General features: G+C 25.6%; 1 protein-coding gene across 2 annotated transcripts in view; it reads left to right on the top strand.

Annotated features, from left to right (window-relative positions):
• Positions 1-22700, top strand: part of LOC111420142 (chloride channel protein 2) — a 64764-nt gene that overhangs the window by 9104 nt on the left and 32960 nt on the right. The window contains exon 2 of one of the 2 annotated variants that reach the window (XM_071200864.1): positions 3497-3814. In XM_071200864.1, the coding sequence (XP_071056965.1) occupies positions 3746-3814 (69 nt within the window). In that variant the 5' untranslated portion in view covers positions 3497-3745. Of the gene's footprint in view, positions 1-3496; positions 3815-20822; positions 20999-22700 lie in introns of those variants that run through there. The other variant, XM_071200865.1, reaches the window with a different exon arrangement.

Below are 22700 nucleotides of genomic sequence, written 5' to 3'. Positions count from 1 at the left end.
AGCCATCAACTTCAAAGACTAGTTGACCTAATAGAAGATGGTTTCGAAAATAAAATGTACACAGCGACTCTATTCCTAGATATCACGCAAGCCTTCGATAGAATATGGCTAGATGGTTTAAAATACAAAATTCTCAAATTAAACATTTCACAGTATGTTAAAGCAATCGTACTATCGTTCCTTACAAATAGAACCTTCTCTACCAAAATTCATGAACACATTTCCTGCAAATCACAAATTAGAGCAGGAGTTCCCCAAGGAAGTGTCCTATCCCCAATACTTTATAATATTTACATGCATGATATCACCCAAGCTATAAAAGATGACATAGCTATGTTTGCTGATGACACGGTATTATATGCAAAAGACTACGATCTGTCGGTAGCCATTAATAAATTACAAAGAGATGCCCAAAAGATAAACAAGTGGCTAAATCTATGGAATCTGGAAGTAAACGCAAAAAAACGTGCTGCAAAAATCTTTACCCTAAGACAAATAAGAAACCCTCAACATCTCGAAATTAACCACCAATCAATAGAATGGAAAAACAAAGATGAAGCGGTGAAATATCTTCGAGTCCATTTAGATACAAGACTGACATGGAAATTCCATGTCAATCAAAAACTTAATCAAGGCTATAGTAGACTAGCAGAATTATATAGCCTCATAAACAGGAAATCCGCGCTTAAACCCGAAAGTACCATTCTAATCTACACCTCATTAATTCGTCCATCAATAACGTACGCATGTGAAATCTGGGGTAATACGGCTAAATCAAATCTTAAAAAATTATGCGCTTTTCAAAATAGGATTTTAAGAACAGTAGTGGACGCCGAATGGTTCATAACAAACAAACAGCTCCATAAAGAACTAGGCGTCAAAACAATAGAGGAATTCATTGCATGTAAAACAAAGAAATTTCACGAAAACCTACGCATGTGCGAATCAACAAATATCTACAATTTGGGCAGAAGAAATATCCATCAACGATTACAACGTAGACTTCCCCAAGACCTATTCATAAATTAAAAAAGCATAATTATAATTGTATATTCCCAGAAGAGTGAATGTTGACTTCTCTTGCCATATATTGTAAATAACGTAAATTTATTTGAAAAATGAAATGTATAACTGCTTGTAGTTGGTCTGGTATGGAAAAAAAAAGAAAAGCTAAAAGAACATATTTTCATAAAATTATTTAATATATAAATGTGTATTAAAAAAATTTTTTTAAAGGTATATCATAAAAAAGCATTAAATTAACTCCTAATATATACATTTTTATACTAGTGTAGAACACAACTCGGTGATGATACCGAAATTTTAATTAAAATAATTAATTTTAAATGATATTTTAAACAAATTTTATATGAAACATATTTCGATAAAAATAATAATTCGATTTTTTGAGATATCTTTATGAAACTTGCCAAGTAAATAAAGAAAAATGTGCTCTTTTTAGTGGTGAAAACCGTTTGGGAATATCACGATTAGTTTCGGAGATATTAATTTTTAAGTTAAACGAAATTTGAAAATCAATAAAATCAGTGAATATTTAAAAAATGGGTGAAGCCGTATTTTTAGGGGTTAAGTGATGAGTTATGTATCAAATTAAAGCTAAAAGATCGTATTTTCATAAAATTATTTAATATATAAATATGTATTAAAAATTTTCTTTAGAAAAAATATCTCAAAAAAGCATTAAATTAACTTCTAATATATACAGTTTTATAATAGTCTAGAACACAACTCGGTGAAGATACCGAAATTTTAATTAAAATAATTAATTTTAAATGATATTTTAAGCAAATTTTATATGAAACATATTTCGATCAAAATAATAATTCGCTTTGAAATCTTTGATTATGCGTTAAATTGCATTTTTGTATTGTTCAGAGGGAAATTAAAAAATTGAAAATATTAAAAAATGTTATTAAGAAAAGTTGTTACATCTTCGATTCTTAACAAGTTTTATTTGAAACATTTTTCGATACAAGCCATAATTATTAATTCAGGTTAGGATATTAATTAATTAAAAAAATCGTTAAATCAATTTTTTGAGATATCTTTATGAAACTTGCCAAGTAAATAAAGAAAAGTGTGCTCTTTTTAATGGTGAAAACCGTTTGGGAATATCACGATTAGTTTCGGAGATATTAATTTTTAAGTTAAACGAAATTTGAAAATCAATAAAATCAGTGAATATTTAAAAAAATCGGTGAAGCCGTATTTTTAGGAGTTAAGTGATGAATTATGTGTCAAATTGAAGCTAAAAGATCGTATTTTCATAAAATTATTTAATATATAAATGTGTATTAAAAATTTTCTTTAGAAAAAATATCTCAAAAAAGCATTAAATTAACTTCTAATATATACATTTTTATACCAGTCTAGAACACAACTCGGTGAATATACCGAAATTTTAATTAAAATAATTAATTTTAAATGATATTTTAAACAAATTTTATATGAAACATATTTCGATAATAATAATAATTCGCTTTGAAATCCTTGATTATGCGTTAAATTGCATTTTTGTATTATTCAGAGGGAAATTAAAAAATTGAAAATATTAAAAAATTTTATTTAGAAAAGTTGTTACATCTTCGATTCTTAACAAGTTTTATTTGAAACATTTTTCGATACAAGCAATAATTATTAATTCCGCTTAGAATATTAATTAATTAAAAAATTCGTTAAATCGATTTTTTGAGATATCTTTATGAAACTTGCCAAGTAAATGAAGAAAAGTGTGCTCTTTTTAGTAGTGAAAACCGTTTGGGAATATCACGATTAGTTTCGGAGATATTAATTTTTAAGTTAAACGAAATTTGAAAATCAATAAAATCAGTGAATATTTAAAAAATCGGTGAAGCCGTATTTTTAGGAGTTAAGTGATGAATTATGTATCAAATTGAAGCTAAAAGATCGTATTTTCATAAAATCTTTCAATATGTATGTGTGTATTAACTAAAATTTATTAAAAAATTTTTTTTTATAATAAGCTTTAAATGAGCCTCATTTTCATTCATTATTTTTTATTAAATATTAATATTTACAAAAATAAAATTATGTAACGCACTTTTCGTCTCTAATCAGATTACATATTTGATTCGAATCAGTTTGAATTGATCATTAACAAATCCCCCACTAAATTTAAATACTTCAAGAACACAAATATATCATTTTTTCACACTTTACTTTTTTCATTAGTAATCTTACAAGATGACGTAACCTTTCTTTACATCAGTTTCATTATTATTCAACGAATCATTGTTATAACCATAGTTTACGGTATTTATTATGATTTATTGTAGTCTTATTTTCACATAAGACAGAAAAAATAAATAAAAAACATCGAATCATTTGACACTTTTATCATGTTAATATTTATTGCGCCTTAATAATTTATTATAACAAACCCCGCGTGAATTTTCGACGCTCTAAAGAGATATAAATTGGTAATAAACTCATAAAACTTGTTTTTTTTTTTTAGATTTCTCCCTCTCAAAGTGGATTAATTCGACTCCGTTTTTGAAAATCACGTGAAAGAGAAAACCACGCGAGAAGTTTATACAACATTTTAGAGAGAAATATAGTAATAAACGTGGACAATGCCAGTATGAATTGTGCAGTGCGAACGTTTACGACCGGACGACAACAACCGGGTTAAGATAATGTTTAAGAAAAAGTATTAAATTATTGTTACTAAATTATTATTACTAAATAATAATTAAATTTTAAAATGGGTGAAAAAATTGATGAAATTCGAACCCTGGGGGAAGATGTTGGACTTGGATTTGAAAAAACTTTGGTAAGTTAATTACATTTTAACCTCAAAAATTCCTCAAATCGCCAAATTTTACAATATCACATCTCAAAAAGTAATTGAGATATCGAGACGTGATAAAAACCATTTTATAGCAAATTTAATGTAGTTTCAACACACCAAAGATAATTCCTTCGTTCCTATAAATCTCGATGAACCGACTATTTCAATTCAACTCTATCACTATCTAGATTATTTTAATAAAGACACAAATTAAACAAATTGTATCTCAAGAACAAAATGATATATCACGATGAAATAAGCACCAAATTAAAGATAATTTAATTGGCAATAAGTGAGTTGAAAATTAATTTCGTGTTTCTGCAAATTTAGAGGTTACGATTTATTTAATTCATACCTACGTCACATTCGACAAGTTAAAGTTGTAATCACCAAATTTAAAAAAATCATATCTCAAAAAGTAATTGAGATATCGGGACGTAATAAAAACCATTTTGTAGCAAATTTAATGTAGTGTCAACACACTAAAAATAATTCCTTCGTTCCTATAAATTCCGATGATACGATTGTTTTAATTCAACTCTGTCGTTATTTGGTTATATTGGTAAAGATACAAATTTAAAAAATTGTATCTCAAGAACGAAATGAGATATCGCAATGAAATAAGAATCAAATTAAAGAGAATTTAATTGGCAATAAATGAGTTGAAAATTAATTTCGTGTTGTTGCAAATTTAGAGGTTATGATTTTTTTAAATTCTTCTTACGTCACTTTTGACAAATTAAAGTTGTAATCACGAAATTTTAAATAATCATATCTCAAAAAGTAATTGAGATATCGAGACGAAATAAAAACCATTTTATAGCAAATTTAATGTAGTTTCAACACAATAAAAATAATTCCTTCGTTCCTATAAATTCCGATGATACGATTGTTTTAATTCAACTCTGTCGTTATTTGGTTATATTGGTAAAGATACAAATTTAAAAAATTGTATCTCAAGAACGAAATGAGATATCGCGATGAAATATGAATCAAATTAAAGAGAATTTAATTGGCAATAAATGAGATTAAAATTAATTTCGTGTTGTTGCAAATTTAGAGGTTATGATTTTTTTAAATTCTTCTTACGTCACTTTTGACAAATTAAAGTTGTAATCACGAAATTTTAAATAATCATATCTCAAAAAGTAATTGAGATATCGAGACGAAATAAAAACCATTTTATAGCAAATTTAATGTAGTTTCAACACAATAAAAATAATTCCTTCGTTCCTATAAATTCCGATGATACGATTGTTTTAATTCAACTCTGTCGTTATTTGGTTATATTGGTAAAGATACAAATTTAAAAAATTGTATCTCAAGAACGAAATGAGATATCGCGATGAAATATGAATCAAATTAAAGAGAATTTAATTAGCAATAAATGCGGTAAAAATTAATTTCGTGCTGTTGCAAAGTTAGAGATTATGATTTTTTTAATTCTTCTTACGTCACTTTTGAGAAATCAAAGTTGTAATCACGAAATTTTAAATAATCATATCCCAAAAAGTAATTGAGATATCGAGACGAAATAAAAACCATTTTATAGCAAATTTAATGTAGTTTCAACACAATAAAAATAATTTCTTCGTTTCTATAAATTCCGATGATACGATTGTTTCAATTCAACTCTCTCGTTATTTGGTTATATTGGTAAAGATACAAATTTAAAAAATTATATCTTAAGAACGAAATGAGATATTGCGATGAAATAACAACCAAATTAAAGAGAATATAATTGGCAATAAATGAGATTAAAATTAATTTCGTGTTGTTGCAAATTTAGAGGTTATGATTTTTTTAAATTCTTCTTTTGTCACTTTTGACAAATTAAAGTTGTAATCACCAAATTTAAAAAAATCATATCTCAAAAAGTAATTGAGATATCGGGACATGATAAAAACCATTTTATAGCAAATTTTATATAGTTTCAACACACCAAAGATAATTCCTTCGTTCCTATAAATCTCGATGAACCGACTATTTCAATTCAACTCTATCACTATCTAGATTATTTTAATAAAGACACAAATTAAACAAATTCTATCTCAAGAACAAAATGATATATCACGATGAAATAAGCACCAAATTAAAGATAATTTAATTGGCAATAAATGAGATTAAAATTAATTTCGTGTTGTTGCAAATTTAGAGGTTCTGATTTTTTAAATTCTTCTTACGTCACTTTTGACAAATTAAAGTTGTAATCACGAAATTTTAAATAATCATATCTCAAAAAGTAATTGAGATATCGAGACGAAATAGAAACCATTTTATAGCAAATTTAATGTAGTTTCATTACACCAAAGATAATTCCTTCGTTCCTATAAATCTCGATAACACGATTGTTTCAATTCAATTCTGTCAATATTTAGGTTGTATTGGTAAAGATACAAATTAAAAAAATTGTATCTCAAGAACAAAATGAGATATCGCGATGAAATAAGAACCAAATTAAAGAGAATTTAATTAACAATAAATGCGGTAAAAATTAATTTCGTGTTGTTGCAAATTTAGAGGTTATGATTTTTTTAAATTCTTCTTACGTCACTTTTGACAAATTAAAATTGTAATCACGAAATTTTAAATAATCATATCTCAAAAAGTAATTGAGATATCGAGACGAAATAAAAACCATTTTATAGCAAATTTAATGTAGTTTCAACACAATAAAAATAATTTCTTCGTTTCTATAAATTCCGATAATACGATTGTTTCAATTCAACTCTGTCGTTATTTGGTTATATTGGTAAAAATGCAAATTTAAAAAATTATATCTTAAGAACGAAATGAGATATCGCGATGAAATAACAACCAAATTAAAGAGAATATAATTGGCAATAAATGAGATTAAAATTAATTTCGTGTTGTTGCAAATTTAGAGGTTATGATTTTTTTAAATTCTTCTTACGTCACTTTTGACAAATTAAAGTTGTAATCACGAAATTTTAAATAATCATATCTCAAAAAGTAATTGAGATATCGAGACGAAATAAAAACCATTTTATAGCAAATTTAATGTAGTTTCAACACAATAAAAATAATTTCTTCGTTTCTATAAATTCCGATAATACGATTGTTTCAATTCAACTCTCTCGTTATTTTGTTATATTGGTAAAGATACAAATTTAAAAAATTATATCTTAAGAACGAAATGAGATATCGCGATGAAATAACAACCAAATTAAAGAGAATATAATTCGCAATAAATGAGATTAAAATTAATTTCGTGTTGTTGCAAATTTAGAGGTTATGATTTTTTTAAATTCTTCTTACGTCACTTTTGACAAATTAAAATTGTAATCACGAAATTTTAAATAATCATATCTCAAAAAGTAATTGAGATATCGAGACGAAATAAAAACCATTTTATAGCAAATTTAATGTAGTTTCAACACAATAAAAATAATTTCTTCGTTTCTATAAATTCCGATGATACGATTGTTTCAATTCAACTCTCTCGTTATTTGGTTATATTGGTAAAGATACAAATTTATAAAATTATATCTTAAGAACGAAATGAGATATCGCGATGAAATAACAACCAAATTAAAGAGAATATAATTGGCAATAAATGAGATTAAAATTAATTTCGTGTTGTTGCAAATTTAGAGGTTATGATTTTTTTAAATTTTTCTTACGTCACTTTTGACAAATTAAAGTTGTAATCACGAAATTTTAAATAATCATATCACAAAAAGTAATTGAGATATCGAGACGAAATAAAAACCATTTTATAGCAAATTTTATATAGTTTGAACACACCAAAGATAATTCCTTCGTTCCTATAAATCTCGATGAACCGACTATTTCAATTCAACTCTATCACTATCTAGATTATTTTAATAAAGACACAAATTAAACAAATTGTATCTCAAGAACAAAATGATATATCACGATGAAATAAGCACCAAATTAAAGATAATTTAATTGGCAATAAATGAGATTAAAATTAATTTCGTGTTGTTGCAAATTTAGAGGTTATGATTTTTTTTAATTCTTCTTACGTCACTTTTGACAAATTAAAGTTGTAATCACGAAATTTTAAATAATCATATCTCAAAAAGTAATTGAGATATCGAGACGAAATAGAAACCATTTTATAGCAAATTTAATGTAGTTTCAACACACTAAAGATAATTACTTCGTTCCTATAAATCTCGATAATACGATTGTTTCAATTCAATTCTGTCAATATTTAGGTTGTATTGGTAAAGATACAAATTAAAAAAATTGTATCTCAAGAACAAAATGAGATATCGCGATGAAATAAGAACCAAATTAAAGAGAATTTAATTGGCAATAAATGAGTTGAAAGTTAATTTCGTGTTGTTGCAAATTTAGAGGTTATGATTTTTTTAATTCATGCTTACTTCACTTTTGACAAATTAAAATTGTAATTACCAAACTTTAAATAATCATATCTCAAAAAGTAATTGAGATATCGAGACGAAATAAAAACCATTTTATAGCAAATTTAATGTAGTTTCAACAAAATAAAAACAATTTCTTCGTTTCTATAAATTCCGATGATACGATTGTTTCAATTCAACTCTCTCGTTATTTGGTTATATTGGTAAAGATACAAATTTAAAAAATTATATCTTAAGAACGAAATGAGATATCGCGATGAAATAACAACCAAATTAAAGAGAATATAATTGGCAATAAATGAGACTAAAATTAATTTCGTGTTGTTGCAAATTTAGAGGTTATGATTTTTTTAAATTCTTCTTACGTCACTTTTGACAAATTAAAGTTGTAATCACGAAATTTTAAATAATCATATCTCAAAAAGTAATTGAGATATCGAGACGTGATAAAAACCATTTTATAGCAAATTTTATATAGTTTCAACACACCAAAGATAATTCCTTCGTTCCTATAAATCTCGATGAACCGACTATTTCAATTCAACTCTATCACTATCTAGATTATTTTAATAAAGACACAAATTAAACAAATTGTATCTCAAGAACAAAATGATATATCACGATGAAATAAGCACCAAATTAAAGATAATTTAATTGGCAATAAATGAGATTAAAATTAATTTCGTGTTGTTGCAAATTTAGAGGTTATGATTTTTTTTAATTCTTCTTACGTCACTTTTGACAAATTAAAGTTGTAATCACGAAATTTTAAATAATCATATCTCAAAAAGTAATTGAGATATCGAGACGAAATAGAAACCATTTTATAGCAAATTTAATGTAGTTTCATTACACCAAAGATAATTCCTTCGTTCCTATAAATCTCGATAATACGATTGTTTCAATTCAATTCTGTCAATATTTAGGTTGTATTGGTAAAGGTACAAATTAAAAAAATTGTATCTCAAGAACAAAAATGAGATATCGCGATGAAATAAGAACCAAATTAAAGAGAATTTAATTAGCAATAAATGCGGTAAAAATTAATTTCGTGCTGTTGCAAATTTAGAGATTATGATTTTTTTAATTCTTCTTACGTCACTTTTGAGAAATTAAAGTTGTAATCACGAAATTTTAAATAATCGTATCTCAAAAAGTAATTGAGATATCGAGACAAAATAGAAACCATTTTATAGCAAATTTAATGTAGTTTCAACACACTAAAAATAATTCCTTCGTTCCTATAAATTCCGATGATACGATTGTTTTAATTCAACTCTGTCGTTATTTGGTTATATTGGTAAAGATACAAATTTAAAAAATTGTATCTCAAGAACGAAATGAGATATCGCAATGAAATAAGATTCAAATTAAAGAGAATTTAATTGGCAATAAATGAGGTGAAAATTAATTTCGTGTTGTTGCAAATTTAGAGGTTATGATTTTTTTAATTCATGCTTACGTCACTTTTGACAAATTAAAATTGTAATTACCAAACTTTAAATAATCATATCTCAAAAAGTAATTTAGATATCGAGACGAAATAAAAACCATTTTATAGCAAATTTAATGTAGTTTCAAACACAATAAAAATAATTTCTTCGTTTCTATAAATTCCGATGATACGATTGTTTCAATTCAACTCTGTCGTTATTTGGTTATATTGGTAAAGATGCAAATTTAAAAAATTATATCTTAAGAACGAAATGAGATATCGCGATGAAATAACAACCAAATTAAAGAGAATATAATTGGCAATAAATGAGATTAAAATTAATTTCGTGTTGTTGCAAATTTAGAGGTTATGATTTTTTTAAATTCTTCTTACGTCACTTTTGACAAATTAAAGTTGTAATCACGAAATTTTAAATAATCATATCTCAAAAAGTAATTGAGATATCGAGACGAAATAAAAACCATTTTGTAGCAAATTTAATGTAGTGTCAACACACTAAAAATAATTTCTTCGTTCCTATAAATTCCGATGATACGATTGTTTTAATTCAACTCTGTCGTTATTTGGTTATATTGGTAAAGATACAAATTTAAAAAATTGTATCTCAAGAACGAAATGAGATATCGCAATGAAATAACAATCAAATTAAAGAGAATTTAATTGGCAATAAATGAGTTGAAAATTAATTTCGTGTTGTTGCAAATTTAGAGGTTATGATTTTTTTAAATTCTTCTTACGTCACTTTTGACAAATTAAAGTTGTAATCACGAAATTTTAAATAATCATATCTCAAAAAGTAATTGAGATATCGAGACGTGATAAAAACCATTTTATAGCAAATTTTATATAGTTTCAACACACCAAAGATAATTCCTTCGTTCCTATAAATCTCGATGAACCGACTATTTCAATTCAACTCTGTAGCATTTAAACTCAAAACTTGAAGTGATTAGGTATTGTTTAAAATAATTGTTCGACTACTGAAACGTTCAAACTTGTAAAAGGTGTTCGTTTTGTGACTTAACAACATTATTTACATACCGTAAACACAATGTTAACGCGCTCTATTGTTACAAACGGTTCAGAAACTTAAAAAGAGAGACAAAAACTTTACTTCTCTTTTCTTAAGGCAAACTAATTGCTCTCTCTCTCTACGTTGAAAATTTAACGGCAATTAAAAGTCTAAATTCAACGACAATGCAACGTGGATTTAAGAATCCTCATTCAATTTTATTGACAGCAAAACAGGAATCTTTTTATTTCACCCATAAAAATTAAATTACTAAGTTTAGCGTAAATAAAAAAAAATTGTTACCTAAAGTTTATGGTTTTATTAAGATTCCGTCTGTTAAAAATGTTTTAGATTGAGCAATAACAAGAAGTTTTACGACCTCACATATTTTCTTTTTGTGTTTTTGAATGTTAAACATTTCCTTTAAATTTTTATCTACAATCGTAAACAACTGTATAATTATTACAATACACAGATATCATGCGAAGGAATTATCTTTGGTGTATTATAACTACATTAAGTTTGCTATAAAATGGTTTCTATTTCGTCTCGATATCTCAATTACTTTTTGAGATATGATTATTTAAACTTTCGTGATTACAACTTTAATTTGTCAAAAGTGACGTAAGAAGAATTAAAAAAATCATAACCTCTAAATTTGCAACAACACGAAATTAATTTTCAACTCATTTATTGCCAATTAAATTCTCTTTAATTTGGTTTTTATGTCATCGCGATATCTCATTTTGTTCTTGAGATACAATTTTTTTAATTTGTATCTTTACCAATACAACCTAAATATTAACAGAGTTGAATTGAAACAATCATATTATCAAAATTTATAGGAACGAAGAAATTATTTTTGGTATGTTGAAACTACATTAAATTTGCTATAAAATGGTTTCTATTTCGTCTCGATATCTCAATTACTTTTTGAGATATGATTATTTAAACTTTCGTGATTACAACCTTAATTTGTCAAAAGTGACGTAAGAAGAATTAAAAAAATCATAACCTCTAAATTTGCAACAATACGAAATTAATTTTCAAATTATTTATTGCCAATTAAATTCTCTTTAATTTGATTCTTATTTCATCGCGATATCTCATTTCGTTCTTGAGATATAATTTTTTAAATTTGTATCTTTACCAATATAACCAAATAACGAGAGAGTTGAATTGAAACAATCGTATCATCGGTATTTATAGAAAAGAAGAAATTATTTTTATTGTATTGAAACTACATTAAATTTGCTATAAAATGGTTTTTATTTCGTCTCGATATCACAATTACTTTTTGAGATATGATTATTTAAAATTTGATGATTACAACTTTAATTTGTCAAAAGTGACGTAAGAAGAATTTAAAAAAATCATAACCTCTAAATTTGCAACAACACGAAATTAATTTTAATCTCATTTATTGCCAATTAAATTCTCTTTAATTTGGTTTTTATTTCATCGCGATATCTCATTTCGTTCTTGAGATACAATTTTTTAAATTTGTATCTTTACCAATACAACCAAATAACGACAGAGTTGAATTGAAACAATCGTATCATCGGAATTTATAGGAACGAAAAAATAATTTTTGGTATGTTAAAACTACATTAAATTTGCTATAAAATGGTTTTTATTTCGTCTCGATATCACAATTACTTTTTGAGATATGATTATTTAAAATTTGATGATTACAACTTTAATGTGTCAAAAGTGACGTAGGAATGAATTAAAAAAATCATAACCTCTAAATTTGCAACAACACGAAATTAATTTTAATCTCATTTATTGCCAATTAAATTCTCTTTAATTTGATTCTTATTTCATCGCGATATCTCATTTCGTTCTTGAGATATAATTTTTTAAATTTGTATCTTTACCAATATAACCAAATAACGAGAGAGTTGAATTGAAACAATCGTATCATCGGAATTTATAGAAACGAAGAAATTATTTTTATTGTGTTGAAACTACATTAAATTTGCTATAAAATGGTTTTTATTTCGTCTCGATATCACAATTACTTTTTGAGATATGATTATTTAAAATTTGATGATTACAACTTTAATGTGTCAAAAGTGACGTAGGAATGAATTAAAAAAATCATAACCTCTAAATTTGCAACAACACGAAATTAATTTTAATCTCATTTATTGCCAATTAAATTCTCTTTAATTTGATTCTTATTTCATCGCGATATCTCATTTCGTTCTTGAGATAGAATTTTTTAAATTTGTATCTTTACCAATATAACCAAATAACGACAGAGTTGAATTAAAACAATCGTATCATCGGAATTTATAGGAACGAAGGAATTATTTTTAGTGTGTTGACATTACATTAAATTTGCTATAAAATGGTTTTTATTTCGTCTCGATATCTCAATTACTTTTTGAGATATGATTATTTAAAATTTCGTGATTACAACTTTAATTTGTCAAAAGTGACGTAAGAAGAATTAAAAAAAATCATAACCTCTAAATTTGCAACAACACGAAATTAATTTTAATCTCATTTATTGCCAATTAAATTCTCTTTAATTTGATTCTTATTTCATCGCGATATCTCATTTCGTTCTTGAGATATAATTTTTTAAATTTGTATCTTTACCAATATAACCAAATAACGACAGAGGTGAATTGAAACAATCGTATCATCGGAATTTATAGAAACGAAGAAATTATTTTTATTGTGTTGAAACTACATTAAATTTGCTATAAAATGGCTTTTATTTCGTCTCGATATCTCAATTACTTTTTGAGATATGATTATTTAAAGTTTGGTAATTACAATTTTAATTTGTCAAAAGTGACGTAAGCATGAATTAAAAAAATCATAACCCCTAAATTTGCAATAACACGAAATTAATTTTCAACTCATTTATTGCCAATTAAATTCTCTTTAATTTGATTCTTATTTCATCGCGATATCTCATTTCGTTTTTGAGATAGAATTTTTTAAATTTGTATCTTTACCAATATAACCAAATAACGACAGAGGTGAATTAAAACAATCGTATCATCGGAATTTATAGAAACGAAGAAATTATTTTTATTGTGTTGAAACTACATTAAATTTGCTATAAAATGGTTTTTATTTCGTCTCGATAACTCAATTACTTTTTGAGATATGATTATTTAAAATTTGATGATTACAACTTTAATGTGTCAAAAGTGACGTAGGAATGAATTAAAAAAATCATAACCTCTCAATTTGCAACAACACGAAATTAATTTTAATCTCATTTATTGCCAATTAAATTCTCTTTAATTTGGCTTTTATTTCATCGCGATATCTCATTTCGTTCTTGAGATATATTTTTTTTTAATTTGTATCTTTACCAATACAACCTAAATATTAACAGAGTTGAATTGAAACAATCGTATCATCGGAATTTATAGAAACGAAGAAATTATTTTTATTGTGTTGAAACTACATTAAATTTACTATAAAATGGTTTTTATTTCATCTCGATATATCAATTACTTTTTGAGATATGATTATTTAAAATTTGATGATTACAACTTTAATGTGTCAAAAGTGACGTAGGAATGAATTAAAAAAATCATAACCTCTAAATTTGCAACAACACGAAATTAATTTTAATCTCATTTATTGCCAATTAAATTCTCTTTAATTTGGTTTTTATTTCATCGCGATATCTCATTTTGTTCTTGAGATACAATTTTTTTAATTTGTGTCTTTCCCAATACAACCTATATATTGACAGAGTTGAATTGAAACAATCGTATTATCGAGATTTATAGGAACGAAGGAATTATCTTTGGTGTAATGAAACTACATTAAATTTGCTATAAAATGGTTTCTATTTCGTCTCGATATCTCAATTACTTTTTGAGATATGATTATTTAAACTTTCGTGATTACAACTTTAATTTGTCAAAAGTGACGTAAGAATTAAAAAAATCATAACCTCTAAATTTGCAACGACACGAAATTAATTTTAATCTCATTTATTGCCAATTATATTCTCTTTAATTTGGTTGTTATTTCATCGCGATATCTCATTTCGTTCTTGAGATACAATTTTTTAAATTTGTATATTTACCAATATAACCAAATAACGACAGAGTTGAATTAAAACAATCGTATCATCGGAATTTATAGGAACGAAGGAATTATTTTATTGTGTTGAAACTACATTAAATTTGCTATAAAATGGTTTTTATTTCGTCTCGATATCTCAATTACTTTTTGAGATATGATTATTTAAAATTTCGTGATTACAACTTTAATTTGTCAAAAGTGACGTAAGAAGAATTAAAAAAAATCATAACCTCTAAATTTGCAACAACACGAAATTAATTTTAATCTCATTTATTGCCAATTAAATTCTCTTTAATTTGGTTCTTATTTCATCACGATATCTCATTTCGTTTTTGAGATACAATTTTTTAAATTTGTATCTTTACCAATATAACCAAATAACGACAGAGTTGAATTAAAACAATCGTATCATCGGAATTTATAGCAACGAAGGAATTATCTTTAGTGTGTTGAAACTACATTAAATTTGCTATAAAATGGTTTTTATTACGCCTCGATATCTAAATTACTTTTTGAGATATGATTTTTTCAAATTTGTTGTTTATAATTTTAGCATGTCATAAAATCGAACCCAATTTAAATATCAATTTAAGTGCCCATTTTGAAAGAGAACAAACTTTCTAAATGCACTTAAAAAACAACATAAAAACCCCAATTTAAGAGTTTGTTGGAACCTTTATTTGTTTACTCTAACGAATCAAAATAATGTGACCAATTTTCACACTTTTAGTATAATTTAATTTTTAAACTTATTTAAATTTCAGTACTTTCTATGTTAATGGTTCGCTTCTTAGTCTTTTTCTTTTTTTGTATGCGTTCTTGGCATAATTTTTATTTCTTAACGTTCAAGAAAATTGAGAACGAACGCACGTGCCTCTCGTAATTTAATAATGACAAAAAAATGCTGCTGGTTTTAGTTTTTTTTATTGCGTACTGTTATATAATGTCGATGATTTGTGCGCAATTTGAAACAGATTGTGATGTTTTTTTGATTATTATAACTACAGGTGTCCTAAATCAAAATTCTTCCAAGAAAATTTGAAATTTTAATAAAAAATAAGCAACCCAAAATACAAGTGTGTTAACAAAGTTGTCGATTTTCTCAAATTAATTAATCACTTATTTAAACTTTACGACCTTGTGTACACCTTGAACGATTTACTTTTTTCTTGAACGAACAGACGTAACATTGACGACATTGGCATAAAAAATATGTTGAGATTGTGTGTCGAAATTAGTCGTAGTTATTAAAGAACCGATTTTTTTTGAGGCAGCCAATTTCGTATTTAAATACCTATTCTCTTTTTCCTGTGGAATTCACCTTGAAGGAATTAGATGAAAATACGCATTTTTGTGTGTTTATGATGCTTATCATTTGACAAGACAATTTAAAGATTAAATAATTTAGAGAATTTAAAATCGATCAATTTTGTTGTAAAGTTAGAATTTAAAAGATTTCCCAATCGTGTTTATGAATTCTAAGATATAAATCTTACCCCAAATTAAAGCTCAAATGTTCTTCTTTCAGGGGATATAAAAGTTATTGTTTTGGCATTAAAGAGTTCTTTTAAAAAGATTTTTAAGTAATCGCGCCTTTTTGATGTTTTAGGTGAATTATTAAAAAAAAATGTTAATTTTAAAAAAATCGTCGAGGTCTTACTTTTGAAGATAAAAAAATCATTCATATACCAAAGTAAAGCTTAATCTTTCCTCTTTAAGAAAACATATAGGTGATTGTTTTGATTTATGTGGGATTATTCCAAAAAAAAATTTAATCTCAACCCTGCAAATTTATAATAAAAAAAAAACTTAATAATTCAAAAAATTACCCAGCCCGTATTTATGAATCCTAAGAAATAATTCTTGCACCAAATTAAAGCTTAAATCGTCTTCTTTCCGGAGATATAAAATTTATTGTTTTAGCATTAAAGAGAACCTTAAAAAAAAATTTTAAGTAACCGCACGTTTTTGATATTTTAGGTAAATTATTAAAAAAAATATTAATTTTCAAAAAATCGTCGAAGTCTTATTTTTGAAGATAAAAATATCATTCGTATACCAAATTAAAGCTTAAACTTTCCTCTTTAAGAAAACATATGGGTGATTGTTTTGATTTATGTGGGATTATTCAAAAAAAAAATTTAAACTCAACCCTGCAAATTTGTAATAAAGAAAAAGCTTCATTATTTAAAAAATCACCCAGCCTGTATTTATGAATCCTAAGAAATAATTCTTGCACCAAATTAAAGCTTAAATCGTCTTCTTTCCGGAGATATAAAATTTATTGTTTTGGCATTAAAGAGTTCTTTTAAAAAAATTTTTAAGTAACCGTGCGTTTTTGATGTTTTAGGTAAATTATTAAAAAAAATATTAATTTTCAAAAAATCGTCGAAGTCTTATTTTTGAAGATAAAGAAATCATTCGTATACCAAATTAAAGCTTAAACTTTCCTCTTTAAGAAAACATATGGGTGATTGTTTTGATTTATGTGGGATTATTCAAAAAAAAAATTTAAACTCAACCCTGCAAATTTGTAATAAAGAAAAAGCTTCATTATTTAAAAAATCACCCAGCCTGTATTTATGAATCCTAAGAAATAATTCTTGCACCAAATTAAAGCTTAAATCGTCTTCTTTCCGGAGATATAAAATTTATTGTTTTGGCATTAAAGAGTTCTTTTAAAAAAATTTTTAAGTAACCGTGCGTTTTTGATGTTTTAGGTAAATTATTAAAAAAAATATTAATTTTCAAAAAATCGTCGAAGTCTTATTTTTGAAGATAAAGAAATCATTCGTATACCAAATTAAAGCTTAAACTTTCCTCTTTAAGAAAACATATGGGTGATTGTTTTGATTTATGTGGGATTATTCCAAAAAAAATTTTAAACTCAACTCTGCAAATTTCTAATAAAGAAAAAACTTCATAATTTAAAAAATCACCCAGCCCGTATTTATGAATCCTAAGAAATAATTCTTGCGCCAAATTAAAGTTTAAATCGTCTTCTTTCCGGAGATATAAAATTTATTGTTTTAGCATTAAAGAGTTCTTTTAAAAAAATTTTTAAGTAACCGCGCGTTTTTGATGTTTTCGGTAAATTATTAAAAAAAATATTAATTTTCAAAAAATCGTCGAAGTCTTATTTTTGAAGATAAAGATATCATTCGTATACCAAATTAAAGCTTAAACATTCCTCTTTAAGAAAACATATCGGTGATTGTTATGATTAATGTGGGATTCTTCCAAAAAAAATTTAAACTCAACTCTGCAAATTTGTAATAAAGAAAAAACTTAATAATTTAAAAAATCACCCAGCCTGTATTTATGAATCCTAAGAAGTAATTCTTGCACCAAATTAAAGCTTAAATCGTCTTCTTTCCGGAGATATAAAAGTTATTGTTTTGGCATTAAAAAGTTCTTTACAAAAAAAATTTAAGTAACCGCGCGTTTTTGATGTTTTAGGTAAATTATTAAAAAAAACATTAATTTTCAAAAAATCGTCGAAGTCTTATTTTTGAAAATAAAGATATCATTCGTATACCAAATTAAAGCTTAAACTTTCCTCTTAAAGAAAACATATGGGTGATTGTTTTGATTTATGTGGGATTATTCCAAAAAAAAATTTAAACTCAACTCTACAAATTTCTAATAAAAAAAAACTTAAAACTAAGAAATAATTCTTGCACCAAATTAAAGCTTAAATCGTCTTCTTTCCGGAGATATAAAATTTATAGTATTAGCATTAAAGAGTTCTTTTAAAAAAATTTTAAAGTAACCGCACGTTTTTGATGTTTTAGATGTATTATTAAAAAAAATGTTAATTTTCAAAAAATCGTCGAAGTCTAATTTGTGAAGATAATGATATCATTCGTATACCAAATTAAAGCTTAAACTTTCCTCTTTAAGAAAACATATGGGTGATTGTTTTGATTTATGTGGGATTATTTAAAAAAAAATTTAAACTCAACCCTGCAAATTTGTAATAAAGAAAAAACTTAATAATTTAAAAAATCACCCAGCCTGTATTTATGAATCCTAAGAAATAATTCTTGCACCAAATTAACGCTTAAATCGTCTTCTTTCCGGAGATATAAAATTTATTGTTTTAGCTTTAAAGAGTTCTTTTAAAAAAATTTTTAAGTAACCGCAAGTTTTTGATGTTTTAGGTAAATTATTAAAAAAAATATTAATTTTCAAAAAATCGTCGAAGTCTTATTTTTGAAGATAAAGATATCATTCGTATACTAAATTAAAGGTTAACCTTTCCTCTTTAAGAAAACATATGGCTGATTGTTTTGATTTATGTGGGATTATTCCAAAAAAAAATTTAAACTCAACCCTGCAAATTTATAATAAAGAAAAAGCTTCATAATTTAAAAAATCACCCAGCCTGTATTTATGAATCCTAAAAAATAATTTTTGCACCAAATTGAAGCTTAAATCGTCTTCTTTCCGGAGATATAAAAGTTATTGTTTTGACATTAAAGAGAACTTTTAAAAAAATTTTTAAGTAACCGCGCGTTTTTGATGTTTTAGGTAAATTATTAAAAAAAATATTAATTTTCAAAAAATCGTCGAAGTCTTATTTTTGAAGATAAAGATATCATTCGTATACCAAATTAAAGCTTAAACTTTCCTCTTTAAGAAAACATATGGGTGATTGTTTTGATTTATGTGGGATTATTTCAAAAAAAAATTTAAACTCAACCCTGCAAATTTGTAATAAAAAAAAAAACTTAATAATTCAAAAAATCACCCAGCCCGTATTTATGAATCCTAAGAAATAATTCTTGCACCAAATTAAAGCTTAAATCGTCTTCTTTCCGGAGATATAAAATTTATTGTTTTGGCATTAAAGAGTTCTTTTAAAAAAATTTTTAAGTAACCGCGCGTTTATAATGTTGTAGGTAAATTATTAAAAAAAATGCTAATTTTCAAAAAATCGTCGAAGTCTTATTTTTGAAGATAAAGATATCATTCGTATACCAAATTAAAGCTTCAACTTTCCTCTTTAATAAAACATATGAGTGATTGTTTTGATTTATGTGGGATTATTCCAAAAAAAAATTTAAACTCAACCCTGCAAATTTGAAATAAAAAAAAAATTAATAATTTAAAAAATCACCCAGCCTGTATTTATGAATCCTAAGAAATCATTCTTTCACCAAATTAAAGCTTAAACTTTCCTCTTTAAGATAATATATAACTCGTTGTTTCAATTTATGGAAAAATGGTTTCAAAAAAATTTTAAAACGGCGCTTGTTAAATAATTAAAGGAATTTAAAACCGATCGATTTTCTAATAATAATTACAAAGTCTTTTGTCTCATTTTTTGCAATTCCTTTTTATTTAGAATGGTGGCTTATCGAGTTTATTACGATTAAAATTGTTCGAGATAATTCGAGATAAGCCGATCACATGTAAACTAAATCCATTTAGATGTATCATTTAGTTTTCGCTCAGTCTCACCGCCAATTAAAAACAAATAAGAAAACAACTTTATTTTCATTAAATTGTTTACAATTCTAATCATTCATAATTCATCATTTCATTACAAGCATTTCAAACGGAATAATTTTATTGTGACTAACAACAAAAAAATATCTTAATAACAAATTATCTGAGTTAATCGTTTGATCACAAACAAACTAAATCCCGTCTTTAAAAAAATATAATAATCGACCAAAAAAAAAGTTAAAAGTTGAACCGCTTTGAAGTGGTTACAGTTCAAGAACGCGATTTACAAAATACAATCTGAGTGACGCCACAAACGATTTCACATAAGAGAACATTTTATTTTCGTTTTCTTTTTTTAAATCATCAAAGATAACTGTAATAACTTTGGAAGCAAAAACCTCGTAGGCATTGTTTGTAGCACATGACCGTGTTACAAATACTATAAAATCGATTCTATAGACTTAATAGGTACTATCTAAAAGGTATAACAATAAACGTAAGAGAATCTTAAATGTTTATATTTAATTTGCTAATAAAATCCAATTCGAAGGCAAATATTTGACGATTTCATTTAATAAAAGCACCTGGAAGCTCGAAAAGAGATTAATAATGTTCGGTTCCTTTACACATTAATATATTTTAATGTTAAATTAATATATAATAACCGGTAGTTGAAGATATATTTCTAAATATATGTTTATGGTGGTGGCTCAAAAGATTCTAAATTAGTTAAAATGGCTTACAAAGGCGTTATACTACCAAATGAGCTTGTTTATGAGAGTAAATATCAACCAGTTCAGGTAAATCATCACAAAAAATAAATTATTATGGCGAAACAATCAGAAAATTACACATTTTTGGATTACACCAATCGATGGAATAAATCTAATTAATGAAAATGCAATTAGAGTTAATAAGCAACACTTTTTATCTTAAAAACATTTTTCTACATCTCTCAATTCTCGAGATATCACATACTATTTTTGATGAAATTATTAATTTTGATTCTTTTCTTTTTCGGATCAATTCGGGTCACAAAACCAATCGATGGAATAAATCCAATTAATGAGAATGCAATTAGAGTTAATTAGCAACACTTTTTATCTTAAAAACCTTCTCCTACATCTCTCAATTCTCGAGATATCACATTGTATTAATGTTAAAATGAGTAATTTTGGTTCTTTTCTTTTTCGGATCAATTCGGTTAACAAAACCAATCGATGGAATAAATCCAATTAATTAAAATGCAATTAGAGTTAATAAGCAACACTTTTTATCTTAAAAACTTTCTTCTACATCTCTCAATTCTCGAGATATCACATTGTATTAATGTTAAAATGAGTAATTTTGGTTCTTTTCTTTTTCGGATCAATTCGGGTCACAAAACCAATCGATGGAATAAATCCAATTAATGAGAATGCAATTAGAGTTAATAAGCAACACTTTTTATCTTAAAAACTTTCTTCTACATCTCTCAATTCTCGAGATATCACATTGTATTAATGTTAAAATGAGTAATTTTGGTTCTTTTCTTTTTCGGATCAATTCGGTTAACAAAACCAATCGATGGAATAAATCCAATTAATGAGAATGCAATTAGAGTTAATAAGCAACACTTTTTATCTTAAAAACTTTCTTCTACATCTCTCAATTCTCGAGATATCACATTGTATTAATGTTAAAATGAGTAATTTTGGTTCTTTTCTTTTTCGGATCAGTTTGGTTAACAAAATCAATCGATGGAATAAATCCAATTAATTAAAATGCAATTAGAGTTAATAAGCAACACTTTTTATCTTAAAAACTTTCTTCTACATCTCTCAATTCTCGAGATATCACATTGTATTAATGTTAAAATGAGTAATTTTGGTTCTATTCTTTCTCGGATCAATTCGGTTAACAAAACCAATCAATGGAATAAATCCAATTAATGAAAATGCAATTAGAGTTAATAAGCAACACTTTTTATATTAAAAACTTTCTTCCACATCTCTCAATTCTCGAGATATCACATTGTATTAATATTAAAATGAGTAATTTTGGTTCTTTTCTTTTTCGGATCAATTCGGGTCACAAAACCAATCGATGGAATAAATTCAATTAATGAGAATGCAATTAGAGTTAATAAGCAACACTTTTTATATTAAAAACTTTCTTCTACATCTCTCAATTCTCGAGATATCACATTGTATTAATGTTAAAATGAGTAATTTTGGTTCTTTTCTTTTTTGGATCAATTCGGTTAACAAAACCAATCGATGGAATAAATCCAATTAATGAGAATGCAATTAGAGTTAATAAGCAACACTTTTTATCTTAAAAACTTTCTTCTACATCTCTCAATTCTCGAGATATCACATTGTATTAATGTTAAAATGAGTAATTTTGGTTCTTTTCTTTTTCGGATCAATTCGGTTAACAAAACCAATCGATGGAATAAATCCAATTAATGAGAATGCAATTAGAGTTAATAAGCAACGCTTTTTATATTAAAAACTTTTT

This window comes from Onthophagus taurus, unplaced genomic scaffold (assembly GCF_036711975.1).
Source record: "Onthophagus taurus isolate NC unplaced genomic scaffold, IU_Otau_3.0 ScKx7SY_15, whole genome shotgun sequence".
Taxonomy (NCBI): Eukaryota; Metazoa; Arthropoda; class Insecta; order Coleoptera; family Scarabaeidae; genus Onthophagus; species Onthophagus taurus.
Note: the sequence above shows the minus strand (reverse complement) of the source record. Positions and strands in the feature narration are given on the sequence as shown.